Source organism: Hemibagrus wyckioides, linkage group LG04 (genome assembly GCF_019097595.1).
Source record: "Hemibagrus wyckioides isolate EC202008001 linkage group LG04, SWU_Hwy_1.0, whole genome shotgun sequence".
Classification (NCBI taxonomy): domain Eukaryota; kingdom Metazoa; phylum Chordata; class Actinopteri; order Siluriformes; family Bagridae; genus Hemibagrus; species Hemibagrus wyckioides.
In genome coordinates this window covers 16,712,632-16,739,307 of record NC_080713.1, presented here as the reverse complement: position 1 = coordinate 16,739,307, position 26,676 = coordinate 16,712,632, and the positions used below count along the sequence as shown (strand labels likewise).

The window sequence follows — 26,676 nt, the reverse complement described above, 5'->3', positions numbered from 1 at the left end:
CCCACCCCCATTACATAGGTCCTTTAAAGTTGCTAATATATAATGCTATTATATATATATATATATATATATATATATATATATATATATATATATATATATATATATATGCTAACTACTTGGAATTATTTATTTAATTACTATTTCCATGGGACAAGGTGCTAGATTGCAATTACTTAAAGTATTGAATAAAATTCAGTTACCCTCATCCGAGAACCTTGGGACGGTACCTTTATCCCAGAATCTTGGATGGGCCTGGACAACATGCCTGCAAGTTAAACATACAGGAAGAAGAAGCCATTATTGCACCATGAATTTCTTTCTTGGCATATCCCAGCTTGTATGTTGGAATTAGAGTGAAGGCTCAGCCATGAAATAGTGCCCCTGGAGCAGAGAAGGTTAGGGACCTTGCTCAGGTGCCCAACAGTGGCAGTTGGCAGTGCTGGGGCTTGAACCCTGATCCACAAGCCAGAGCCTTAACCACTTGAGTTACCACTGCCCCCAAATGAGAAAGGGGAGAGCGCGAATGTAGTCCCCAACCATCAGAAATTATGCAGCCGAAATTCCGGCATTTGGGAAATTCGTAAAGGTCAGCACAGCCCGAGTGCAATGGCTGAGACTTGCTTGATCACGGTATTGCCCCTGCCAGGAACCAGTGACCCAGGAAATGTCAGCAAATGTGTTGTTTTTTTAAAGAAATAAAGCAGAAACTTGATGAGGTATTGATTGAAATTTTGGTAAAAAGATTATTGATTGAACTTGCCACCTTACTTTCCATTTTAATTACTTTATATCTTTCCATTTTCATTTCAAACTGGTTGGCAAGTGATGTAGTCTGCACATTAATGGGGAAGACTTCTAGATATATGGAGTGAAGCACACAATTGAAATCAACAGTAGCAAAATAATTATTTTTTTTAAATATAGGCAATAGCAAGAAGCTTCACCCATCCCTTTTAACAAGTGGCAAACAATTAAATAAATAACACAACAATTTTAAATATTAACTGGAACAACAGAAGGAAGTATGTTCTATCTCCCATTCTTCAAACATTCTGCATACAGCATATATGTAACAGAATGTAAAAATAAGCAGTCGATCCATAGCCCTAGAACATCAATATGATGGCCCTGGAGGGCAATGTTAAGGGCAGATGCACCTGTTACTTTTTCCTCTAAACATATATAGCTCTTGTAACAGAGGGTTGTTTTAAACTGACAGGAAAACAAGTAGAAAATAAGCTAAATAGTTTTCCTTTAGCACAGCAAGTAGTGCTACCTCACAGCTCCTGGGCTTGAGTTTTTGTCTGGGTGGTATTCTTTCTGTGTTTGTGTGGTTTTCTGGCTACTAGCTACTCTATATTGCCCTAGTTGTGAATAAGTGTGTGAATGTACAGGGGTTGGACAATGAAACTGAAACACTGGCCAATTTAGTATTGGAGGTTTCATGGCTAAATTTGACCAGCCTAGTGGCCAATCTTCATTGATTGCACATTCCACCAGTAAGAGCAGAGTGTGAAGGTTTAATTAGCAGAGTAATAGCACAGTTTTGCTTAAAATATTGCAATGCACACAACATTATGGGTGACATATCAGAGTTCAAAAGAGGACAAATTGTTGGTGCACGTCTCGCTGGCGCATCTGTGACTAAGACAGCAAGTCTTTGTGATGTATCAAGAGCCACGGTATCCAGGGTAATGTCAGCATACCACCAAGAAGGACGAACCACATCCAACAGGAGTAACTGTGGACGCAAGAGGAAGCTGTCTGAAAGGGATGTCCGGGTGCTAACCCGGATTGTATCCAAAAAACATAAAACCAAAGCTGCCCAACTCACTGCAGAATTAAATGTGCACCTCAACTCTCCTGTTTCCACCAAAACTGTCCGTCGGGAGCTCCACAGGGTCAATGTACATGGCCGGGCTGTTATAGCCAAACCTTTGGTCACTCGTGCCAATGCCAACCATCTGTTTCAATGGTGCCAGCAGCAAAAATCTTGGGCTGTGGACAATGTGAAACATGTATTGTTCTCTGATGAGTCCACCTTCACTGTCTTTCCCACATCCGGGAGAGTTACGGTGTGGAGCCATTCTGCAAGAAGAATGGCTCAAAATCCCTCTGGCCACTGTGCAGGACTTGTATCTGTCATTCCCAAGATGAATTGATGCTGTATTGGCCGCAAAAGGAGGCCCTACACCATACTAATGAATTATTGTGGTCTAAAACCAGCCGTTTCAGTTTCATTGTCCAACCTCTGTATAAGTGCATGGGTGCCTTGTGATGGATTGGAACCAAATTCCAGGTTGTATTCCTGCCTCATGTCCAGTGTCCCTGTATAGTCTCTGAATCCACTGAAATCTGGTAAAGATAGGCCTGTCCAGACATTCCACATTGGCTCTTACAGTTTAAAAAACACAGTAAAAAAAAGTATTCCACAGTTTTGAGGGGCAGCAGTTTGCATTGGCTTTACAGTAGTATTGTGACGAGATGGGAATGATGAAATGATCAGGCTGGATGAATTGGGGATGCTATAGGCAGGATGTGGGTACAATTTGGTCCCCCTGCAAAGTGGTCCTAAATTTGTGTCTTTTTGTAGATGAAGAACAATTCAGCTCAGTGCTGAAACAGGCAAAGGAAGCAGTTGAAAGTGAATCTCAAAGAGAGGACATGCTAAGCAGACCTGGTACAGGGTTTGGTGAGATGTGTGAAGAGGACTACATTACCACAGTAAGTCCACATTTTAACACCAGAGACAAAGCTCACTTGTTAGTTCTTTTCATGGATTATGATGATTATGTGTCTTACTGATTTACTGAATCTACCTACTTATTACCAACTAATAACAAGGGTATTTATTGCTAAGTGTGGCCAGAAATGTAAGTTGTTATATACTTGTGTATTGCATGTCATTTTCCTCCTAGTGAAATTGCATGCTATATACACCAACTACCCTCTTTATTAGGATCACCTGTACACTTGCACTTTCATGCAATTATTCAATCAGTCAATTATATAGCATCAGCACAATCACAATCATCCTTACCTGGAGTTTGACCTGCATCTATATGCCCTAGATAACAATTGTGCATTCCTCACCAACATCTATAAACATATAACAGCCAGGTGACAACAAAAACACACAACAGATTTTAGTATGTAGTCATTTTTTTCTATATAGAAAAAACAACATTCTGAAACCAGGTGGGGAAAATGCTGAACCACCCTTAGCAGCAATAACTTCGGCATTTTCTAAAGAGGTTTATCAGTCTCTGAGGTCATGACTGATGTACTTTCCTCTTGGCATGGTGCAGACACATGACTGAGTCCTACAAAACACCAAATTTCTAGATGTTCTGCTTTTATAGAGGTAGTCAGTCTTCTTGATAAACTAATCTTGTGCTTTGCATTAATAACACCTGGCTACTCTTAATGATGTGCAAGTAGAAAGGGTGTACTTATTTTCTCCCATCTGGTTTCTGAATGTTGAACTACATATTGAAATCTGTTCTCTCACTTTGTTGTCACCCAATGTTATTTGTTTGTTTACAAACACAATTGTTATGTAAACCCTGATGAATAAAAGGAGGGTTGAAAGAGAGTGTACTTTCTTTTTCCAATGACTGCAAATGTTGTGTGCATGTGTGCAGTATGATGCGCTCCTGCAGATGGAGGTTGAGAGGCTGCTAGTCAAAGAAAACTCTATAGCCACTGAGAAATCCCAAAGAGACTCTGTGCAAAGTGAAACACCTGGATCCATTTCTAGCATGTGGCGCAAAAAGCTTAGCAGGTAACATCACATAAACACATAGACAAAATTGTTGGTACTGTTCCATTAAAGAAAGAAAAACAATGGTCACTGAAATAACTTGAAACTGATAAAAGTAATAATAAATAAAAAATTACTGAAAATTGACTAATGAAAATCAGACATTGCTTTTGAACTGTGGTTCAACAGAAGCATTTAAAGATACAAAATTTTGTCCACATGTGTAATAAAATGATTAAAGATCCTTGCTTTTATTTAAGAACAACTTGTTTTCTTAATGTACCATTCTCACAGGTTTGTTTTGCCTGAGTACCTTCTGGACTTTGGTTATGTGATTCACGGCACTGTCTCTACTCATATTGTAAAAGTGACAAACACTGGGCCTCTCCCAGTGTCCTTCAGAGCTGAACGACGTTCTCTGGCAGGCACAGGTTGGTTTATACCAATAAACTTATAGTTTTTGAGTGTACTCTGTCAGAAACTGAGCTTTTTTCTGATTTAGTGATATTTATAAAACAATGCATACAAAAGACAATGCATGTTTTCAGGATTTAGTACAGAGTTGGACAGGGTGAAGAATCTGCCCTACTGTGAAACAGAGACATTTGAGGTGAAGTTTGATCCACAAAGTGCAAGTCTAGAGGTTGGGGAGATGAGCACCGTATTACCTATACAGGTAGGTTTGCCAAAGTGTTTAAGGGCATTTGCCTGTAGAGGTGAACAAATGTAATTCATGGATTTCAAGGGGTTTACTTTTAATGACTTATTATAAATGCAATTGGTGTTATTCCAGTGATTCACTTTTTAGATACTATTATGCAGGAATATGCAGATTCTAGCTCTTCCTTCTGTAAAATAGCAACTTTAATGAAACTGGAAGAAAATAATCCATCTAGATCATGGTCGGTCTATATATAAGAAAAATGTAACAATATCCGTACTGCTATGAAAGACCTATTAAGGTCTGTAAGTACTTAAACCATCTTTAATTCCTATCATAGTCCTGCACAGTTTGTTTGTGGGATATTAAACCAGTCTTCCAGAAGAAAACCTTTTGTGAGATGAAGGCCAGCATCTGCTTCTCTGAATATGCTCCAGTATTTCCCCTCAAGTTTCACTGATGTTTTATTTTAGTGTTGAATTTAGTGGTTGAGGAAACCATGGAATGTGTTGTCTTTTTATGATCCTAGAATATAGGAACATCATCAGGAAAGCATATACCTGTGTCAAGCAGCAAATCAAAAACCCAAATAATAACACATGGGATATAATGCTTGGTAATGTCTGAATGAATACAGAGTTTCCAGTTGATGTGAAAACCTGGTCCTGTGGAACTATTTCATATTTGTTGCTGTTATTTGAACATGCAAAGCAATGTCTACACCTAATGATTTTCAAGAAATTTATACCTACCCTTATGGTTCCATTATTAAACTTAGTAGTTGGCTTCATAAACTGATATTTGTGGGTTTATGGCAAACTTTGGCTTCCTTAAAACATTAATCTATCTACATGTAGTAAACATTGTGAGAATTGAATCATCAATCTTTATTACATTTATTACTCAATAGGAGTCTTGGGCCTTTTGCTCTTTATACCATTATTATGTATTTTCCCAAAGGGGTGTTTGATATAGATTTCTATAAGAGTCTATCAATCTTTGTCAGTGTGCTTCAACTTGTGATCACTGTGCCTCGTTGCTGATGTTATTTGTCCTTGTTTGACAGCCACCACCGTGAAGTTTGACAGTGTTCCCCTTGAAATATTAGATAATTGGCCGTTGTTTTTGTGACTGACAGAAAGAAGAAATCCCTCATTCTTATGGTAGAACAAAATGATCAACCAGTCTCCTCTTAGTTTCTCTGATGTATAGCTGATTGCATTTCTTGTAGGAGAAGCAATATACTCTTGCAGTGATGCATGATAAATGATGAGTTATCTAAAAACAGATTCTTTACAGCATGTAATTATAGTGTCTGTGATAATAAATTTGCAAATGGCACATCTTGAATGGTCGAATGCAGACATACCATAGTCATTATGGTGATGATTTCATTTACTCCTTACAAGCAAAAACCCTGCCAAAAGGAAGCCTCCATGTGACATTTGGCCTAATGGCAATTGCCTACTTGGCCTAAAAACAAACCTGCTAAGCCATCTGAGGTTATTTGTTTGTTTATTGAAGTTGGTGATGACCACATAATTGTTATTAACTTAAAAAAGATAAAAACATTTGAACACTTGTTTTCCCATGACTCTATGTAGGGGGACACATTTTCAAAATCTTGCCTAAAGACCAGGGCCTGACAATGGGCTGTGAATTGTCATAAGTCTAACAATGTTAATGCAAATGAACACATATCATTGTACTTTTATTTGATTATAGCTTTGCAGTATGTTTCTGCATTATAAGAAATGTTAGCATTCTTATTTATAGTTCCTCCTTTAATGCCTTGCTTTTTGTAATATATAGGTGTTGGGGGGTCCTACATTTCCGGTCCGTCTATGTGCAGTGGTCACAATGCCCTCCTTGACCACCTCCACTAACATGTTACAGTTTGATAGTGTTCAGTGTGGCATGTGCAAAGTGGCTATAGTGCAGTTGCACAACCCTGAACCAGTGCCCTGCAAGTGGAGTATCAAAGAGGAGGAGCAGATGAAGAGAAAGGTAAAGGTACTTTGTAAAAACACCTATGGCTAATATATACTGTGTACTTTTGCTATTATGTCACTCGGGAGTATGTCATTGCATACACCAATGTCCATACACATGCGCCAACCTTATGTAGCCCTTTTTCCCTCATGCTTGTGATTATGTGGGTGTTGTATGATGTGTCTAAAACACATTTTGAACTTCTGTTTTGGCCTACTGTTCTAACCCCTAAACCTGAATACAGACCAGGAGGGAAAGAGACATCTCACTAACAAAAGAAATCTGTCTAGGGTAAACTACAATTCTCAATCTAATTCAGTACCATTTGAGAGGCTCAGGCCAGAACAATCACATACAGCGAAGCACACTAGTCCGGAAGCAGCTCAAAGTTTTATTTTCCCGAACATACCTAACATCGAGTATAACGGACGTCTTTTAAACTCTTTTAAAACTAAGATCCAGCGCAACACATCTGCTTCACCTGTGTGCCATTTTTTCTTCCCTCTTCTTCCATCTTCTCATCCTTTCTTTTTGCTCTGCCCCCTAGCTTCTAGCTCTTTCACTTTCCTCCATCACTTCTCTTTAGAGAAAAAAATAAATCCTATGCAATAAAGAACATTAATACAAACACACCGAAGACATTTGTGAATATGTAATACATAATTTCCCAGTGCACATGAACATCAGCTGAGTAATTTACACATCTCTTCAATAGGCCTCAAAACCAAAAGTAGAAAAAGAAAATATCTGATGTAAATATTTCTGGGGGATTTGTACAATTAATATTATGCTATACTGGAAATTATAAACATGTCACAAAAGCAAACCCAGATGTGTATTTTCCTGTGAAATTAGTATTTCTTCATTTTAAATTCCAGCAGAAACATAACAACTAAACTAACTACATCAGTATGTTTTGTTTTCTTCTTTGTTTTTGTTAAGACTGAGAAGCACATCCCACGTCACCTGAGACAGGAGGCTCGTTTAGAGAAGCTGAATTCTCCACTTATCTTTGAGATATTGCCATCCAGTGGTATGCTGTATCCTGATGATAGGGTTAACCTTCAGATCAAATTCAGTCCAGCTGAAGGGGTAAGAATCACTAGCTGTTGGTGTTTGATACAGTCGCCAGATTTTCTACTCTAATTGATATGGATATAAATTAGAGAAGGATGATTTGTGCTCTCAAACATTTCAATAAAACCTATGTGCAAATCTAAAACATGATTGTGGAAAGTGCTTACATCCATGGCCCCTTTAAAAACTTCCACATATAGAACTTAATCCAGATCTTAAAGTGCTCATCCTCCCCCCTTGCCTAGGGCTAAGCAAAAAAAGTGATGGGTTCTCACACATTCTTGTACATACATTATCTATTTATGTCTAGCAACATCACAGAGTAGCAGACCCAAGCATGACACTTGCACCCGCACTCAAATACTCTACTAATCTATGGTTTAGATAAGTAATAAGCCTATCTTTAGCTAAGGTTTTAAATAATACTGTGACAGCAAATTATGTGGCAGAGGGTTTGAGTAATAAAGATGGATAAACCAGAGCAAGACTGGAAGATTATTTCTTTTTATCTGATTAAACAGATTTGAATGTCTTCACTCTATGAGCAAGCAAACTCATTAGAATCAAAGTTTAGTTTTTGCTTCAGACCATCCACACATATCAGACCATGTGATGTATGTCTAGAGAATGAGTTGGTTTTTGCATTTGTCATTTGTGTTGTTGTTGAGGGTTTGTATCTAGTTAATAGATCCATCTACAAGCTGGTCTTAGCATCCTGGCAGTATGATTAAATGTCTTTGTAGAGAGCCCCTGGAACCACAACGTAGCCCTAAAGCATCACTGATCCATTGCTATATTTTACAGTGACCATAAAGGGTCTTATTATTGTATGCAGACAACATGCACATGGTCAAAATGCTATGTCCATTACCTGACAGGTTAATAGGCTCTAATGTGATGAAAGCTCTTCATTTATTTTTCTCCACAGTGATTTTATATGTCATATGCCAACCTCATGCCAACATTGATTTATGTTTTAGATGTTTAGATATTTTTAAGAGAAATCTGTATGCTTTTGGGAACAAAATAAGATGTAAAGTTATTCATAGAAAAGAAGGAAAGAAGAACTTGAGCAAGTGGAAAATTTAAATAATTGTATATAATGTAATGTTTAGTTTATGCAATCACTTTTGCTCATTCTTTTGATGTTTAGCAATAATTCTAGAGATGACTGTTTTTTGCAGAGAATGTATAAAGAGAAGCTGGTGATAACAGTGTCCCAGAACACCCATCGGATCGTACTATTAGCTCAGGGACAGGGATTGGAGCCACAGCTAGAGTTTTCCACCTCAGAAATCAAGCTGGGGCCTGTGCTGCCCTACAGCAATGGAGAGGAGGTTGAGGTGCTGGTCCGCAACCCCTGCCCTTTCCCAATTGAGTTCTACTCCCTGGATTATGACAGACAGTACCTGGAGGAAGAGAGTGTGAGTGTTCTCTATACCCTTTTTGAACAGAAGGTCTAACTGGGAATTAAAAAACATATGGCTTTTAAGAACTGCATCAGAAATTCTTAAGAATGAAAAAAAAAATGGTCATGTCAGCTGGTCTCTCCCAGTATGTTCAAGTAAGTTTAAGAAACAAAGATCCATCATCTTCAGTTCAGAGTTAAGGACTCTTATTTCAATATATGCAAATATTTATTGTGTAATACCTGTATTTATGTTTAGCTGAGATTCTGATGAATAAGCAATTCTACACTTCTGAGTGATACATGCCACACTATAGTCTGCTGCGCTAGTAACTTTTGATAGCAAGCCAGCATTTTTATACAATGTCAAAAAAGTGTTCATGAACACATTCTTTTTTACTGCGTACTATCAAATTCCAGGCCAAAGGGCCAAGGCCACCACAGTTACAGACAATTAGGTGGGATAATTAGTCAGAGGAGCCCTGTCCACTGTCCAGTTCATCTCAGCTAAGTAGCTTACTATCAGAATGACTTGTTAACTAGGATTAAATGAAATAAACACTTGGTTTTCCTGCAATTTTCTCAAACTTAACAGCAATAAGACAGAGGTTCTCCTCATAGGGTCAAAATCCACCTTCTCCAAGTCCAACAGTTTCTCACACTGCATCGATGGGTTCTCAGTTTCTCCCTCTCCTCAGGTCAAAAACCTGGGGGCCATCCATGATGGCACTTTGTCCTTCGAGGCCCATATAAACAATATCTGTAGATCATGTTACTTCCAGCTACGCAAGATTTCTCGTCTTCACCCGTTCCTCACCCCACACACTGCTGCCACTCTCATACCTGTTCTGGTCACTTCCCATATTGATTACTGTAATTCACTTCTAACTGGCCTACCACAAAAAATCCTATATAAACTCCAACTTTTCCAGAACTCTGCTGCCTGTATCGTAACCCAAATAGCCTTACTGCATCACATTACCCCCACCCTTCACACCAACAACTTCACTGGCTCCCCATCAAATACCGTATAGAGTTTAAAATTCTTCTCCTCACATTTAAAGCACTTCATAATCTCGCTCCCCCTTACTTATCAGAGCTTGTTCAGTTCTACACCCCCTCTCGCACTCTTCTCTCTTTTTCATTAAGGCTTCTAGTTACACCCCCTCTCCTTAAGACCCACTTATTTAGAAGCGCTTATCCTACATGATGTAAGGCTGCACTTAAATCTCCATTTAAATCTCCTTTTGAATCGTCATTTGTTTTTATATGTCTTAAATTATGACACTGTCTCTTGTTTAATTTAATATTGTTTTAATCACTTGCTACTCAACGTTATCTTTATCAATGTTATCTTGTTTTATCTTTTATCTGGAAGGTGACCTTGGGTTACCAGAAAGGCACCTATATAAATAAAATGCATTATTATTATTATTATTATTATTATTATTATTATTATTATTATTATTATTATTATTATTTTAACTGGCTTTGCTTTATTTTGCTTTACCAAACCTATGTAGTATGCCTAAATTCATAATCTAATACTGACTGGGTAGGTCATGTTCTTCCTGAGTTTCCTATAATTTATGCATTTCAACTTTGTTCAACTAACAAATGAGTAGATGACATCTGGTTGGGCAGCACCTCAGCTTTCAGTGCCATAGCATTCTTGATGTTGTTATCAATAAACATTACCTCATAAACCACAAGTTCTGTATCCTGATTCTTACAAGATACTTGATGATGATAATTTATTGTACCAGTCAACTCTCAGACCTTTTCTCTTATATATAAGCTTTATCCATCTCTCTCCCCAGATCCTGCGGTTGATGAAAGGATATGATGCACATAATATATTGCTGCTGCCTCCTCGAGCCCCTGGCGAACCTCTGCCTGCTGAACTCCTGGAATACTACCAAGAGCACAGGTCACGGAATCCTGAATCAGGTATCATTAAAAGTATATCTAATAAAGCTAACAGTATTTGATAGCAGTTGTCATGATCTTTTTTGCATAATTCTGTTTTACCCAAAAGACATGTTGATAGTTGTGATCATGCTTTGTTGCATTTATCTTTGAGCCTGACTAGTACAAGGCAAACGATTCATTGGGTTTTGTTTGACCACTGAGTGTAAACATACTTACTCTGTATTAGTAAGTATCAAAATATGCACTAATAACATTTGCAGTGACCGAAAATACACACAGAATTCTGAAATCTATTCTAGTACAAATACAAGTAGCTGTGTAGTCACTGTAGTCTGAAATTATTTGGTTTTCAAATTACATATTCTAACAGCTAGTATAATCAGCAAAAACATTATAATTAAATGTGTAAATTCTTTTCTTGACTGTTTTTGTAAAGCAGGATTTCCTCCTAATAAAGTGTATATAGTATCTTATAGTAACTCATTTATGATACATTGCTGTATTTCGAAAACCTTTTTTCAAAAGTTCTGCTGTCAGAGGTTGTTAGATTTATGAACAAAGTCAGTCAGAGACTGTACACTATATATCATGCTATATTAAAAAGGGATTGTTCTCTATTGGAAGAAACTTTCAAGGTTGTTCCTAACCTGGGCAACGTCCACATGCCCCTTGTGCTTTAGCATCCAACACGGACTCCTGTAAAGATGCTGACTCTTCTGATGCCAGGGAGAAGGAGAAGTGTGCAAGGCAAGTGGATAACATATCAAATGCTCCAGCTGAAGAGTGCACCCTGGAGAAGGTTGAGGCAGATGCCACATCTGTACTATCCAAATATGGGACATCCACGGGTATGCTTAACACTGAGTTAATAAAAATGTATATGACTTAATGTTCAATACTGGAGTATTTCATATGATGAATAGATCAGGTACAATTTTCAAATCACAGTGAATAATGAGGATGCTGGGTTTTCCTTACAGATATGGTCAAAAACAACAGAACCATCAGGATGGGCGATCTGGAGGTGAAGCTTGTTTATAGAGCTATTGCTAACTACATGGGTATTGATTTGACACCAGCAGGCCAAGCTGTTCACAATTCCAAAGGCATTGCCATTGTAGTGCATGGCGCACCACTCTCAGGTAATCTCTGCTAAACTCTGAACCTCTTGGTTAAATAATAACACATCGTAGATACTTTCAAACCACACAACCATACTATTTAATAGTCATGTCATCACTCTAATTTAAGGGAATGCAGCACATTCCTAGCACATTTATGTTATGTTATGTTATGTTATGTTATGTTATGTTATGTTATGTTATGTTATGTTATGTTATGTTATGTTATGTTATGTTATGTTATGTTATGTTATGTTATATGTTATGTTATGTTATGTTATGTTATGTTATGTTATGTTATGTTATGTTATGTTATATGTTATGTTATGTTATGTTATGTTATATGTGATGTTATGTTATGTTATGTTATGTTATGTTATGTTATGTTATGTTATGTTATGTTATGTTATGTTATGTTATGTTATGTTATGTTATATGTGATGTTATGTTATGTTATGTTATGTTATGTTCTGTTATGTTATGTTATGTTATGTTATGTTATGTTATGTTATATGTTATGTTATGTTATGTTATGTTATGTTATGTTATGTTATGTTATGTTATGTTATATGTTATATGTTATATGTTATGTTATGTTATGTTATGTTATGTTATGTTATGTTATGTTATGTTATGTTATGTTATGTTATGTATACCTTGTTATAATCCAAATGAATGATGTGATTATTAATAGGATTTTGTACTACATTTTATTAAATACAAACCTTGCACTGTACTAAAAGTTCATGCCTGCATCTCCATAGATGGTATATAGCTTTATGTTTTCATGGTTCTTGGTTTTGCCTTTGCAACTGGTAAGATGATTGTTTGTATGTGTGTGCAGGTAAGACAGCTTTGGCAGTGAGCTTGGCAAGGTACTATGGTGCTGCATGTCTAAACATTGACTCAGTGGTACAAGAGGCTGTGGCATCAGGAACCAGCACTGCAAGCAAGCAGGCCAGAGAGCTGTTTGGAGCAGCCATGGAGTCTATGCAAGGCACAGCAGAGCATACTGGTGAATATATAAGTTTCTGAATTCTTTTCTACCTTTTTTCCACCACGTATAAGTTTTCTGTATATTTTTGTGTCTCTTTAGCTCCAGCTGTGTTAGATGGGATGACTGTGGCTAGTCAGCCTGTAGGCATTCTCAGTGTTGAGGCATTAGCCCAGCACACAGCTGATGGTGTTCAGGATACTGATTCTAAAGTTCCTGCATCCACTTTCTCCACAAACAAGACCAGCACCATGGGAGCAAAGAAAAACGGTGGCTCCAATCCCACTGCTTCAGTGGTATATACCTTCAAACATTTATTCACAGTACTTAATGCACACAATTATATATATTCAATTATATACATATATTTTAGATAGAAAAGATTTTAAAAAAATGTTTTCGGAATTCAGTTGGACAGGGCATCATAAAATAATAATTTGGCTTTGACACATTTCCTAATATTGCTTAGAAGCAACCTCAAATTCCATTTTTATGTTTGTCTCTTTTTGCGCTCATTATATATTTCTCTCCTCCTTTCAACACCCTTCCCTCTTCTTTATATTAACAATAGACACTCTTCAATAACTGTTTATACTTTATTAGATTTCTTGCAGTCATTTGAAAAAGGAGTCTGTAGTATCTATAAACATCTTGTATTTAATTGCATTGTACCATATTTCAAACATGCTGTATTACATAGGAACATGTCTTAAATTATATTGCATTGAATAAGTGAAATATTGAAATATTGTTTATACATTGGATTGAACTGGATTGAATCATAAATTGTTATGCCTGCTGTTTTCATCACAGGAAGATACCTCTAATAACCTAGTTTTATACAGTGTCTGTGTGAATTAGACTGAATATGAGGTGAGTGCAATTACTGTTTATTGATTATGTGCAGGCTGGTCCGAATCGCAGGCTCCTTAGTGAGAGTGTGAGTCACGCGAGTGAGCTGGGAGGCATGAACAGTTTACTCCCTGATGATCTCCTGGTAGAGATACTGTCAGAAAGACTACAGGTGACAATCACCACATGTTAATGGCCACTATAAAACCACCCACAAAATAATTTGACTGCATTATTTAACATACTTTGTGTTAAACATTCCTTTTCAGTTATATGTTTATTTTTAACAAAAAGCGTCTTCGCTTTGATGAATGCCAGTTATGCATTTCCACTGTGCTGTAGCTTAGCGACTGCAACCGAGGTGTGGTGATTGATGGCTTGGAGACACTGTACTGCCGCTTTCCAAGCACTGCGCTCCATATTATCATCAAAGCCTTCAACAACCGCCAGCACATCTATGTTATCAACCTCACTGACAGCTACTTTGAATTCAAATCCAGAGAAAGAGCTCAACTGGAGATGGCAGGTAATGGTGGAGGAAAAAAATGGGAACAAGAGAGAAGAAGGTAACGACAGGGTGAAAAAGAGAAAAGGAAATTAAGGAGAAAAGGAAATATTGTGAAAAGAAAGCAGTGTATTATACTACTAATTGGAAACAATGTATAGGGCACATATTTTCTTAAGAGCATTTGTGTTAATTATACAGACTGCAAAGAATTACACAGATTATTAGAGCAGTAAATGGATGTTTGCAGTTGACAAAATCTGTTTATATGATCAGGGGTATTACAGAGGGAACAGACTGAAAGAGAAAAGCTGCATATGCAGGAGATGGATGAGGATGAGTATGATGCACTGTGTGAGGAAGACAAAGCACGTGCAGACCTTCAGCACTTGGAGATGCTAAAGGAATACATCTACAGGTAATCTTCAGCAGCTTTATGGCAGTTTTACAAAAAAAATTGATCTAATATTTGATCTAAAAATTTTTTTGCTGTAGCAAACAAGAGAGGGAGCAAGAAAAGAGGCATCAGGAGGAAAAGCTCAGAGAAGACGAGGAGATGAAGAAAAAAAACAAGAGAGGAAAAAAGGAAGTACTTACAGAGGATTTAGCAGAAAGGAGGAGTCAGCTGGGAGTTTCCCAAGTAAGAGCTGTAGAGAGTAAGCATGTTACTAAAAGAAATAAGATCATCAGCTGATAATCTGATATTCTTTCCCTATATAGTCTGTTTTAGCACTGCACTCTGACATGGGACAGGAACAGCAACCTAAAGTGGGTAGAAAGATGTCTTCCTGCACAGAAGCCAAAGATTCACTTTTAGACGGTGCCAGAGAACATGATGAAGGAGGCAAAAAGAAAGACAAAGACAAAGACAGCAAGCAGACTGATCATTCTTTAATGCCACTGGACGAACTGGACAAAGAGCTAGTCAGTTTGAACCATTTCTAAATCTATACTACCTGTCAAAAAAATAATGCAATGTATCTTATAAAATCATGTGAGATGTTTTAGCTGCAACTAGGTAATACTAAGATTTCTTTTCTTACATTAATATAAAACAGGGAGTTTAAACCTACTTAGCTTGCAACATTTTGGACAAAGCTTCCATAATCTTGGCCTAATTCCAGTGTCTCTCTGGCTGCGTGACATTTACCAGATAACCGATGTCGAAAGGCAGCTGTTTTCCCGCTTCCGTCTGTATGAACAGAGCCAGCCACAGATTCAGCACATGCTGCAGAACTGGGATAGGACTCAAGGCCTTCTGCTGAATACTCTTCCATCAGAGGAGGAGCAGCAGGGGCATGAGGAAGTCCCAGAACACCATAAGCTACCCAGCAAGAGGGCCAAGAAGGAGCGGGAGAAGGAGAGGATGAAAACGGACACTGCTGACCCTAAGCTGCTGTCTCCAACCCCTAGCCAGACTCACCTATTGCCCTATGGCACAGAAGGCTCAGAGAATGAGCTGGCAATAGAGCTCATCCCCTACATCTGCATCTCTATCAGCAAAAAAGAGGAGGCAAGCATAGGCAAGCTTCTCAGCAGTATGAAACTGCCATCTCTGGATGAGGTAATGCAAGATTTGGGTGGTACAAAAAAATGTGTTAAGACCTCAATAAAAGACTAGTTTAATGGTTTTAAAGCCTCACAATTTCCAGCTGGTCTATACTCTCATTTTGTGCTGATATATAAAAAATACTAAAAGCAGAAACATTTAAGGTAATAAATGCATATCCTGAGCTAATGTTTTACTTAATCTCTGTTGTCCCTAGGTTTTGGATGGGTTAGGACTTGGACCCAAAGGTCCACCCATTCCTCCTCCCATGCTGTTCTCAGTAGTGCAATACCCCAAAAGGAGAGTGGTGTCCAGCTCCCATTTTGCTCCTGGTTGTTTCACCTTCTTGATGCCCTCAACTATGGAAGACTCAACTGAGGAGAAGCAGGAGGCTGAATTGGAGACAGAAGCCGTGAGCCCTACTGTGTCTGCAAAGGTACATGCAAAGATTTTACAAAAACAGGGTTTTTTTTTGTAGTTAATTTCAGATCCCATTACTGAAACAGATACGTATTTCTTTGCTTTGTCTGCTTAGGAGGATATTACAACCCCTAACAAAGGCAAAGGGAAGAAGGCACAAGTGAAAGAGGAATCAGTGAAAGGGACCCCAAAAGACAAACGTCGATTTCCTGCAAAAAAAGGAAGCAAGACCATAGACTCTCATTCACCTCCTTTAAACACGGTCACCCCCTTATCTGAAACTGACCATAGCAAGTCTCTGGAAGATTGTCTTTCAGAGCACAGCCAGAGGTATAACACACACACACACACACTTATTCTGTTTTGCTTTGAGTAATAAAATAAACCATTGTAACATATTTAATAAACTAAACACTAAACCTAATTAAATATCTGTGCAAATATCAAAATCATTAAGATTTTGTTAATATTATGTTAAGGCTATTTGTAAACATGTAAACATGTAGGCAATTTTAATCCCTATCACATGCTCTCCATCTATTACTTAGAATATACTTGTACACATGCATTCATCAGCAGCAGCATAAAAAGGGGTTTTGTGTGGCTTTTTTTATAATAATAATAATAATTAAAATGCAGATGTATTTTTGTATTTTACATTGTACTATAATTAAAAAATTGGACAGGGTCAGTTGAATTGAGATGCAAACAAGGATCAATGAAAAGGATTTCTCATGTACAATTGTTCTTCTTTTGTTACTACTTGTTAATGGGTTCATGGTTTTCATAAAGGCTCACTCATTTCCGCTGGATCGTGCCACCAAATGGAGAAGTAACCCTGAAACTGTGGTTCCACTCATCTGTGCCAGGTGATTTTAAACAGACTTTGGGTTTTGAAGTGATGGGGACCAAGCGCTGCTATCAGCTCTACTGCAGTGGCATTTGTGCTTTCCCATCCATCAGCAAAGACTATAAGTGAGTATTACTTGCAGGTCTAGAGAACATGCAGTAGGCCAATGACCAGAGCTCATCTTAGCAACCACTTAGCCAATATTCTCCTATTTATTCTGTTGGTGTGTGTGTGCTCTAGAACGGTGTTTGCCCACTGTAAAAAGACCATGCAGAAAGTGAATGGCTTACAGAAGACATATGTTATCCGCTCAGGCCTGTATGACTTCGGGCCCCTGCTTTGTGGAAGAACTAGAGACAGGTGCTTTAGTTTTGTACTCTTACAGTTTACGTACAGTATGCATTTCCTAATAAATCCTCAAATGTACTTACAGTGCTCATACATATAGAAATTTAAATAATGTGTGGAATGCATACTTCAGTCTGCATTACCTTTCATGATTTTGTGAATGTTGCATAATGTAGAGGAATTTATAGCAAGGCAAATTTGCAAGTGATATACAGTAATGAAGTTAAAACAATGACATTCTTTAAATTACATAGATACAAGGAAAAGAAGTGCCCAGAAAATGAAGAAAGACTAGTAATCCACAACAACTCTCCCATGGAGGCAGAGGTTCATTTCTACCTCCACCAGGACACCAAATCGATGACATTTTTCCTGGACCCTCTGAGCATTATTCTTAAGCCCAATGAGAGAAAGGTAAGTGTATATATATATATATATATATATATATATATATATATATATATATATATATACATATATATATATATATATATATACATATATACACATAGTGACAAATGAGGAAAACGCAGAGAAAGGGCACAGAGTCAGGGAAAATAGTGGTCTTTTATTTAAACAAGGGGCAAAAAAGAAACAGGAAAAATAAAGAAGGTTGTCACTCAGACAAAGGAAAATGAAGAAAGACTAGTAATCCACAACAACTCTCCCATGGAGGCAGAGGTTCATTTCTACCTCCACCAGGACACCAAATCGATGACATTCTTCCTGGACCCTCTGAGCATTATTCTTAAGCCCAATGAGAGAAAGGTAAGTGTATATAACAGGAAAACAGGAAAAATAAAGAAGGTTGTCACTCAGACAAAGGTGCAGGTATGGCAGTGCTGAAGGCTTTGGTGGAGTGCGGGTAAAGCAGCAGGGTGGCGAGGCAGTAAGGCAGACCCCAGGAGTGTGGCTTGGGCTCAGTAGGTTAGGGAGCATCGTCCTCTTCATGGTGTTGACTCTGAAACACATGCCATGAGACAGCGCATAACATTAGGCACCATCTAGAACCCTTGTTGTGTGTGTGTGTGTTTGTGTGTGTGTGTGTATACATTGAGCAATGTACAGAGTTAGAAATAAATCTATAAATCTCATTCAGAAAGGCTCATGAATGACTATGTGTTTTGTGTTCTGAATTCTTTGTCCTGCAGGAGCTCAGAGTAGGGGCATACCCCACCACTCCAGGTCTTATAGAGGACAGTGTGGTGTGCTGTATTAAGGAGAACCCAGAACCTGTTATCTTCCACATCGCTTGCAAAGGAGTCCGTCCAGAACTGGAAGTAGACCGCAAGCAACTTAATTTTGATAAGATTTTCCTGGACAGGTCAGGACAATGATACAAAGACATACTTTGTTTTAAAGAATAGTATTTTGTCTCTATGTTTAGTATATAGTATTATTATAGAATAGTATTTTGAACTATGTGTTCCAAAAGTATTAAAGCCCCTGTTAATTTGGAACATATCATTTTTCAGAAAAAAAAAACATTATTTCATTAATATGAAACTGCACACACACACACACACAATCATCCATTACCAGTGAAAAAAAAAACAAATTTGAACACAAAGGAGATCTGCTCATGAACTAAAATATGCAAGCTCATCTGTGAAACATGGAGGTAGAGTCATGGCTTTGCATGTACTGGGTTTGCATGGCTGCTTCTGAAACAGGCTCACTAAGGTTTACTGATGATATCCTATGATGGTAGCAGCAGAATGAATTCTTAAGTCCTACAGAAACTTTAGCAAATTGATGTGCTAATTTTCAGAGAAATGCACCCAATCTAATTGGAAGGAACTTAATCATACAGCAAGGCAATGATCCAGAACACACTGCCAACACAACAAAGGTGTTTATCAGTGAAAGGAAGGTTTTAGATTGGCCAAGTCAAACACTAAACCTTAACCCAGTTGAGCAGGCATTTTACTTCCCCAAGAGGAGATTGACGGGAGAAACCCCCAAAACAATTAAAGCCTTGAAAAGCTGAAATCCTAAGCCCTTGTCTCAAATCCATCTTTTGATCTCAAACCCAAATGACTTTGGTCTAACCACAAATAAAATGAATTGGCATTGCTATAGTTTCAGAGAGGACTGTATCTCTGACATACAGCTCAAAAACATCAAAAACATCAAAACAAACTTTATTTTACAGTTTGTTTCTTTGTCTTACTTCCTGCATCCTTGCTTCTTGCATGTGTTATTCTTTCTTATTGCATGTGTTATTATTCACTTTTGCTAATTTTGGGATGAATAACTCCAGAGGGTGAAAAATATAACAAAAATATGACATTCTAATTTTATGTTTTAATACAGTCATTCTACCTTTGACATGAGTTGTTGCCATAATAGTGTTATTCTTTTACCCTGTGGTAAAGGTAATATAATTTCACTTTTCCATGGCTGTGGTTTTCCAGGAGAGAGACCCGCAGTTTGTGTTTGCGTAACCCCACCACACTTCCAGTTGCCTGGAGGCTGAGTGGCCTTGAGGGGCTGGGTGAGGAGTTTAGCATTTCCCAGGACCATGGCATCATTATGGCACACTCTGAGTTTTTCTTGCTTATCCATTTCCAAGCCATAAAACCTATTAGCCTGAAGAAAACCATAAGATTGGAGGTAAAATGCTTAACCAATAAATCAAATGTTAGCATAGATCCCCCTTTCACAAAGTAATTTTTTTAATTTTTTTTATTTTAAAGATGATAGCTCAGCTTGAGTCTTAGTTCAGAATAATGGAAAGAATAATCAGAAACAGTATCATTTGTTGTTGAAATTGATTTTTCTCCCTACATTGTGTGCATGTGTGTGTGTGTGTGTGTGTGTTTGTTTGTCAGGTATCGGATGTGGAGAATATTCTTGGTGTTGTCCATACTGAGAACATTAATATTGTGGCAGAGGCTTATGATGTGGCCCTGGAAATTACCTTTGCCAAAGGTAGTTTTAATCCCTCATTCATATCCAACAAGTTTGTTTTTTGCCTATCAATCCATAAATAACAGTTTGTTCGCATTTTATCTTAATAACAATTATGTTAGGTACGGACAACAGTCTGGACTTTGGCATAATTAAAGTATCAGAAGAAGTGAAGTTATCTGTTAACTTGAAAAACAAGGGCAAACATGATATTGCCTACAAGTATGTTCACACCCACATTCTCTACATAAGCATCTAATATATATTATAATTTTTCAAGGAATAAAAATGCCATTAAAAGCTCAGTGGCTAATGTGTAATGTGTAATTGCTGTTTGAGGTTTGTCCTGGAGCCTACGGAGCCTCAAATACCTAACCTCAACTCAGTCTTTACTATTACACCTCAAAAAGGCATTCTTCATCCCAATGACCGACCCACATGTGTCCAAGTCATCTTCTGCTACAACAAGGAGGTGTCTATTAGACAACAGCCAATTTTACACTGCCAGGTCAGAAGAAAATCCCTTAGTATAGATTTTGCTCAGTCTCTGTTACATGTGAAAGATAACTTTGTGTGATTGTTGTTTTAGGTCATTGAGCCAAATATCGATGAAGATAAAGAAACCATTAAGGTTGTTCCTATCAAAGTGTCTGCACAGTGTCTCTATTCCAAGTACACCATCCACCCTGCAAATGACATCAACTTTGGCCCTGTAGTGCATGGTTCCCGCAAGACACAGACAATTACATTGGAGAACAGGGGTGAATTTGATATCTGTTTCACCATCTCCAGCATGTTTAAAGATCTCCAAGTGTCTGAACAGAAGAGAGGGTACAGACACTAATCCATACGTATTAAGATTTTACCATTTTCCTTCATGAATGAGAATAATTCATGGAAGCCTTATTTATTATAGAATAGGCAAGAAAACATCCAGAGAAAGTAACTCTGCAAGACGTTCATCCTCAGCCATTAAACTACGCCAGTCTGACTCTATCCAGAAGGACACCATACCTTCTCAGGTAAGGGACAGCCTTTGTATGTCATGTTCTTCCTACTACGTATCAACGGGTGTCCAGTTGTTAGTTGATGACTCCTTACCCAAAATAATAAAATATTAGTTAAAATGTATGTAACCAAGTTATTTTTATTTTTTGTAATTTTTTCCTCATAAAATCTTTGCATTAGATTATTCAGTTGAATTTTGTTGGTTGCTGTATTGCATAAAAATGTATAAAAAAAGACCTGACATGATTTTATGATTTTTCACATCACAAAAACCTGCACTTTTTATTTTTACTGTATACATTATTTTACGGAATTTCATGAAACTAACTTTATTTCTTTTTTTTTGTCTTATTTCTACTCAATTCTGTAGACACGTTTGCCTTTGGGGTTGTTCTCCTTGTCTCCATGCTTTGGCATTCTTCCACCCGGTGCTCAGCAGGTGGTAACTGTGGACTGTGTGGGAGAGCAGGTAGGCTGCTGGGAAGAGTGCCTGGTGGTGGACATCACTGATCGAGACCCTACTGACAACCCAGGAGGGATTCTCTACAAGTTACTAGCAGAGGTCTGCATGCCAGGTTTGTAAATTCCTGAAATACATTTGCAGCTAGGATACAGTCCAACTGATTAACTCTTAAAATTTTAATTCGAAGTCACATTTAAAGTACGCACATTTATATTCTACCAGTGAAATGTTTTTCACCGTACATGCCTGCATGTGTAAAAAAGTCATGCACCCACAAAAAATCATCTTTTAAATGAGCAAAATAGTAGTCTTCTACATTTTGGCACATTTCATAATGACAAAATAAAGCTATTATTTTATTTTGTATGTGCTTTTTAATTTATGCCTCTGTAGCAGATTATTGCGAGAATTTGTTTATGAACAAGTGGGAGCTTTGACCACATCTATAGTCCTAGGAAATCCGTCTGGAATTTTCCAAAGATGTTCAACTGGGTCGAACTGTAACTGCAGTCTATAGCATACAATTTACATTATTTTCATACTCATCAAATCATTCAGTGAGCCCACATGCCCAGTTGTTGGGGAACTGATATCCTGGTGGAGAGAATAAGGATAGGATCAGTCCTTCTAATCAGTTCCATGACACACTGCTTGAAGCTGATAAATGGACCCAAAACATGTTAGCAATGCACCCACAGCATTACAGAGTCACAAGTTTTTCCTTTAAATGAAATGTCTCTATATTTGTCTTAAAGCTGATAGTAACACTGGATAAATACTCTAGTGTTTTATAAACCTAATCGCCAGAGGTGGACAGTAAAGAAGTACATTTACTTGAGTACTGTACTTAAGTACACTTTTTGAGTATCTGTACTTTACTTGAGTATTATTTTTTCTGGATACTTTTTACTTTAACTTCACTACATTTGAAAGACAAATACTCTACTTTTTACTCCACTACATTTCTGTCAATGTCATTGAGTAGAAAGTAATTACATTTATCATAGGATGATTTTTTTTTCACTCTTGTAGCGTCACGTGTCGTAAAGTTCAGTGGTTTTCCATAATTTGTTGAACTCAGTTGCTGACAAAATGGATGAATATATGCTTTGTATATTATACACCAACAACGCATTGGTAATGATGTTAGTTAACACACAAAAATGTATGCTGTGTCCAAATTCTCATACGATGTGTCCTAAATGGTATTCAAAAATAGAATTAGTATGCCCCAAATCATAGTATACTGAAAAGAGTATTCCAAAAATTCCTGGATGGTCTACTACTTCCGGTAGAAATTCAAAGTGCAGAACAATGCACACTCTAATGGGTAATATTGCCCACAACACATTGCACACAGGAGGGAGGAGCCTGGACAATGGTGTAAATGCATATTAAAACGGTGTAAATGAATTGTGGAAATATATATAACTCTTTGTTAAAGCAGTGTTGCTGTTGGGTGGTTGTACAGCTACAGTTGTGTAGCTGGGTTTTAAAGCAGGTTAGTTTTTTTTTTCTGACCAGTCTTCATTTACAGACCATTTGATTGAAATGTGCATGAGTGGATACACATAGATGTGTACAGGTACATCTCAAAATTTAGAATATAATGAAAAAGGTCAATATTTTTTGTCACTCAGTACAGAAAGTGAAACCCATATATTATATAGATTCATTACACATAGAGTGAAATATTTCAAGCATTTATTTCCTGAAATTGTGATGATTATGGCTTACAGATAAGGAAAACCCAAAATTCTGTGTCTCAGAGAATTAGAATATTGTGAAAAAGTTCAATATTGGAAAGTCATGGTGTCGTACCCTAATCAGCTAATTACCTCAAAACACCTGCAAAGGTTTCCTGAGCTTTTAAATGGTCTCTCAGTCTGGGTCAGTAGGCTACACAATCATGGGGAAGACTGCTGACTTGACAGTTATCCAGAAGACAGTCAATGACACGCTCCACAAGGAGGGTAAGCCACAAAAGGTAATTGCTAAAGAAGCTGGTTGTTCACAGAGTGCTGTATCCAAGCATATTCACAGAAAGTTGAGTGGAAGGAAAAAGTGTGGTAGGAGAAGGTGCACCAGCAAAAGGGATAACCGCAGCCTTGAGAGGATTGTCAGGCAAAATCCATTCAAGAATTTGGGGGAGCTTAAGACAAATCCTAGACATGGCCTATAAATGTCGCATTCCTCGTGTCAAGCCACTCCTGAACCAGAGACAACGTCAGAAGCATCTTACCTGGGCTGTGGGGAAAAAGAACTGGACTGTTGCTCAGTGGTCCAAAGTCCTCTTTTCAGATGAAAGTAAGTTTTGCATTTCATTTGGAAATCAAGGTCCCAGAGTCTGGAGTAAGAGTGGAGAGGCACAGAATCCATGTTGCTTGAAGTCCAGTGTGAAGTTTCCACAGTCAGTGATGATTTGGGTTGCCATGTCATCTGCTGGTGTTGGTCCACTGTGTTTTCTGAAGTCCATAGTCAACGCAGCCATTTACCAGGAAATCTTAGAGCACTTCATGCTTCCTTCTGATGACGAGCTTTATGGAGATGCTGAGTTCATTTTCCAGCAGGACTTGGCACCTGCCCACACTGCTAAAGGTACCATAAGCTGGTTCAATGACCATGGTGTTACTGTGCTTGATTGGCCAGGAAACTCGCCTGACCTGAACCCCATAGAGAATCTATGGGGTATTGTCAAGAGGAAGATGAGAGACACCAGACCCAACAATGCAGATGACCTGAAGGCCGCTATCAAAGCAACCTGGGCTTCCATTACACCTGAGCAGTGCCACAGGCTGATTGTCTCCATGCCACGCCGCACTGATGCAAAAGGAGGCCCAACCAAGTACTGAGTGCATAGAAACGAACATACTTTTCAGAAGTCTGACAGTTCTCTTTGAAATATCCTTTTTTTATTGATCTTATGTAATATTCTAATTTTCTGAGACACAGAATTTTGGGTTTTCCTCATCTGTAAGCCATAATCATCACAATTTCAAGAAATAAAGGCTTGAAATATTTCACTATGTGTGAGGAATCTATATAATATATGGGTTTCACTTTCTGAACTGAGTGACAAAAAATATTGACCTTTTTCATGATATTCTAATTCTTGAGATGTACCTGTACTTTTTTGTTGTGGGTGGTAGGAGTGTTAAATTAAAAATAAATGATTATACCTGTCTTTTTTTGTCAATTCAGTTGTTTAATTTCTATAGGTTTTGTAACATTCTAAAAGCTCTTAATTCCACAGAAAGTATTGCATACAACAATGCAACAATAATAAAACAATGCGTTGACATTTACTTTTGATACTTAAGTACTTTTAAAAACAAGCACTTCTGTACTTTTACTTAAGTAAAAATCTGTCTTTACAACTTTTACTTGTAATGGAGTAATGTTTGACCAGTAGTATTTGTACTTTCACTCAAGTAAGGAAGTTGTGTACTTCGTCCACCTCTGCTAATCGCTAAGTTAAATATTTCAATCCAGAGGGTTTCTTTATTGTTTCAGGGAGACCTGTGAAAATTTTTTGTTTTTGGAAAGATGTGGTACATTATGTTAACACTGAGGTACACTTTAAATGGTTTCATCAAACAGATTTGAGACACCTATTTAATATTTTCCTCTGTACCTTTTAGTTTTGTCAGTGGCAATGACAATGATTCATATGTAATAAATCACAGGTAAATACAAGTATTCATAAATGTTTGACTACCAGTATATGTCTCTTCTTTGTATAGGAATAGCTCATGAAGATATTGCTTCCATATTTGAAGAGCACAGATTGTGCAAGAACAGTAACATGCTACAATGTGAGCAGTATCAGGAGGCTATGGGCATCTATATCCAGGACGAGAACAAGTTTGTCTTCAACAATGTGTTGGCTGGCCAGTCAGCCAAAGCCCGCTTCCGTCTTACCAACCCTGGCAAAATACCCTGTAAACTCAGTTTGCAGGTGAAATCTGTCCCTAACAAGGTGTGCTTATGTGTGTAACTACTGCTACTTCAAACATGACATATTTAAATATGTGTTAATGATTATAGTTCTTTCAGATGCCTATGCGTAGCTCTGAAGTGTTTGAGCTGAGCCCTACACGGATGAATATCCCCAGTCACTCACATGCGTTTGCTACAATTACCTTCACTCCCCAAAACATGCAGACCTACCTTGGAGTTTTTGAAGCCTCTCTAGAAGGGCCAACCGGGTTAGTGTATATATACAGTTTACAGAAAATAAACATATCCCCTTTTAAGAGATTTTGATTAAAAGGGGATGTTCTTGACCTAGAACCTGGAAAAACAGGTTTATCCCAGACTCACATGTTCATGCACCCTGGAATGTGTATTGGTGTGTGGGTATGTGTGTGTGAGTGTGTGTCAGGAACTCTGCCTGCTTGATGTATATTCAGATGTGGTGACTTGAGTCAGCCATTTAAGTCCAAAATCAGTATTTACACAGGAAAAGTTCAGCATATTCATGCATATACTGTTTTAACACATCAAAAGGACACATCAAAAGATAATCATTTTACTAAGTTGATGGTCTATAGATGCAATGGTTAGTGCATAGAAATATAATTCTAGTATGTTCATTTTGCCCATATAACTGAGATGATGTTCAAGAGTAAAGTGGTAGAATACAAAGATACAAGTTTTCATAAACTTATTGCAAGTTAATGCATCGAGACTTTTGCCTCTTGGCTCTATTTTCATAGTTACACAAGCATTTTTTGGTTGGCACTGGCATGTTCCTATTATAGTTGGGTACAAGCCTATTTAACCTATTTTAGTTTTAGTTTACATTGCCACCTCTC

General features: G+C 37.7%; 1 protein-coding gene and 1 pseudogene across 1 annotated transcript in view; one reads left to right on the top strand and one right to left on the bottom strand.

Moving 5' to 3' along the window:
- Positions 1–26,676, top strand: part of hydin (HYDIN axonemal central pair apparatus protein) — a 76,582-nt gene that overhangs the window by 37,348 nt on the left and 12,558 nt on the right. Inside the window, exons 28-60 of the mRNA XM_058388292.1 lie at positions 2,597–2,727; positions 3,648–3,787; positions 4,061–4,197; positions 4,315–4,442; positions 6,240–6,434; positions 7,362–7,511; positions 8,681–8,920; positions 10,725–10,854; positions 11,517–11,684; positions 11,817–11,978; positions 12,802–12,972; positions 13,054–13,247; positions 13,859–13,975; positions 14,146–14,329; positions 14,585–14,726; positions 14,804–14,948; positions 15,029–15,232; positions 15,462–15,872; positions 16,075–16,293; positions 16,393–16,607; positions 17,070–17,252; positions 17,368–17,487; positions 17,730–17,889; positions 18,627–18,799; positions 19,893–20,091; positions 20,310–20,409; positions 20,511–20,610; positions 20,728–20,896; positions 20,978–21,219; positions 21,305–21,410; positions 21,767–21,971; positions 25,603–25,838; positions 25,916–26,067. Of these exons, the coding sequence (XP_058244275.1) occupies positions 2,597–2,727; positions 3,648–3,787; positions 4,061–4,197; positions 4,315–4,442; positions 6,240–6,434; positions 7,362–7,511; positions 8,681–8,920; positions 10,725–10,854; positions 11,517–11,684; positions 11,817–11,978; positions 12,802–12,972; positions 13,054–13,247; positions 13,859–13,975; positions 14,146–14,329; positions 14,585–14,726; positions 14,804–14,948; positions 15,029–15,232; positions 15,462–15,872; positions 16,075–16,293; positions 16,393–16,607; positions 17,070–17,252; positions 17,368–17,487; positions 17,730–17,889; positions 18,627–18,799; positions 19,893–20,091; positions 20,310–20,409; positions 20,511–20,610; positions 20,728–20,896; positions 20,978–21,219; positions 21,305–21,410; positions 21,767–21,971; positions 25,603–25,838; positions 25,916–26,067 (5,728 nt within the window). The remainder of the gene's footprint in view (positions 1–2,596; positions 2,728–3,647; positions 3,788–4,060; positions 4,198–4,314; positions 4,443–6,239; positions 6,435–7,361; positions 7,512–8,680; positions 8,921–10,724; positions 10,855–11,516; positions 11,685–11,816; positions 11,979–12,801; positions 12,973–13,053; positions 13,248–13,858; positions 13,976–14,145; positions 14,330–14,584; positions 14,727–14,803; positions 14,949–15,028; positions 15,233–15,461; positions 15,873–16,074; positions 16,294–16,392; positions 16,608–17,069; positions 17,253–17,367; positions 17,488–17,729; positions 17,890–18,626; positions 18,800–19,892; positions 20,092–20,309; positions 20,410–20,510; positions 20,611–20,727; positions 20,897–20,977; positions 21,220–21,304; positions 21,411–21,766; positions 21,972–25,602; positions 25,839–25,915; positions 26,068–26,676) is intronic.
- On the bottom strand, positions 512–659 carry LOC131352447 (U1 spliceosomal RNA; annotated as a pseudogene).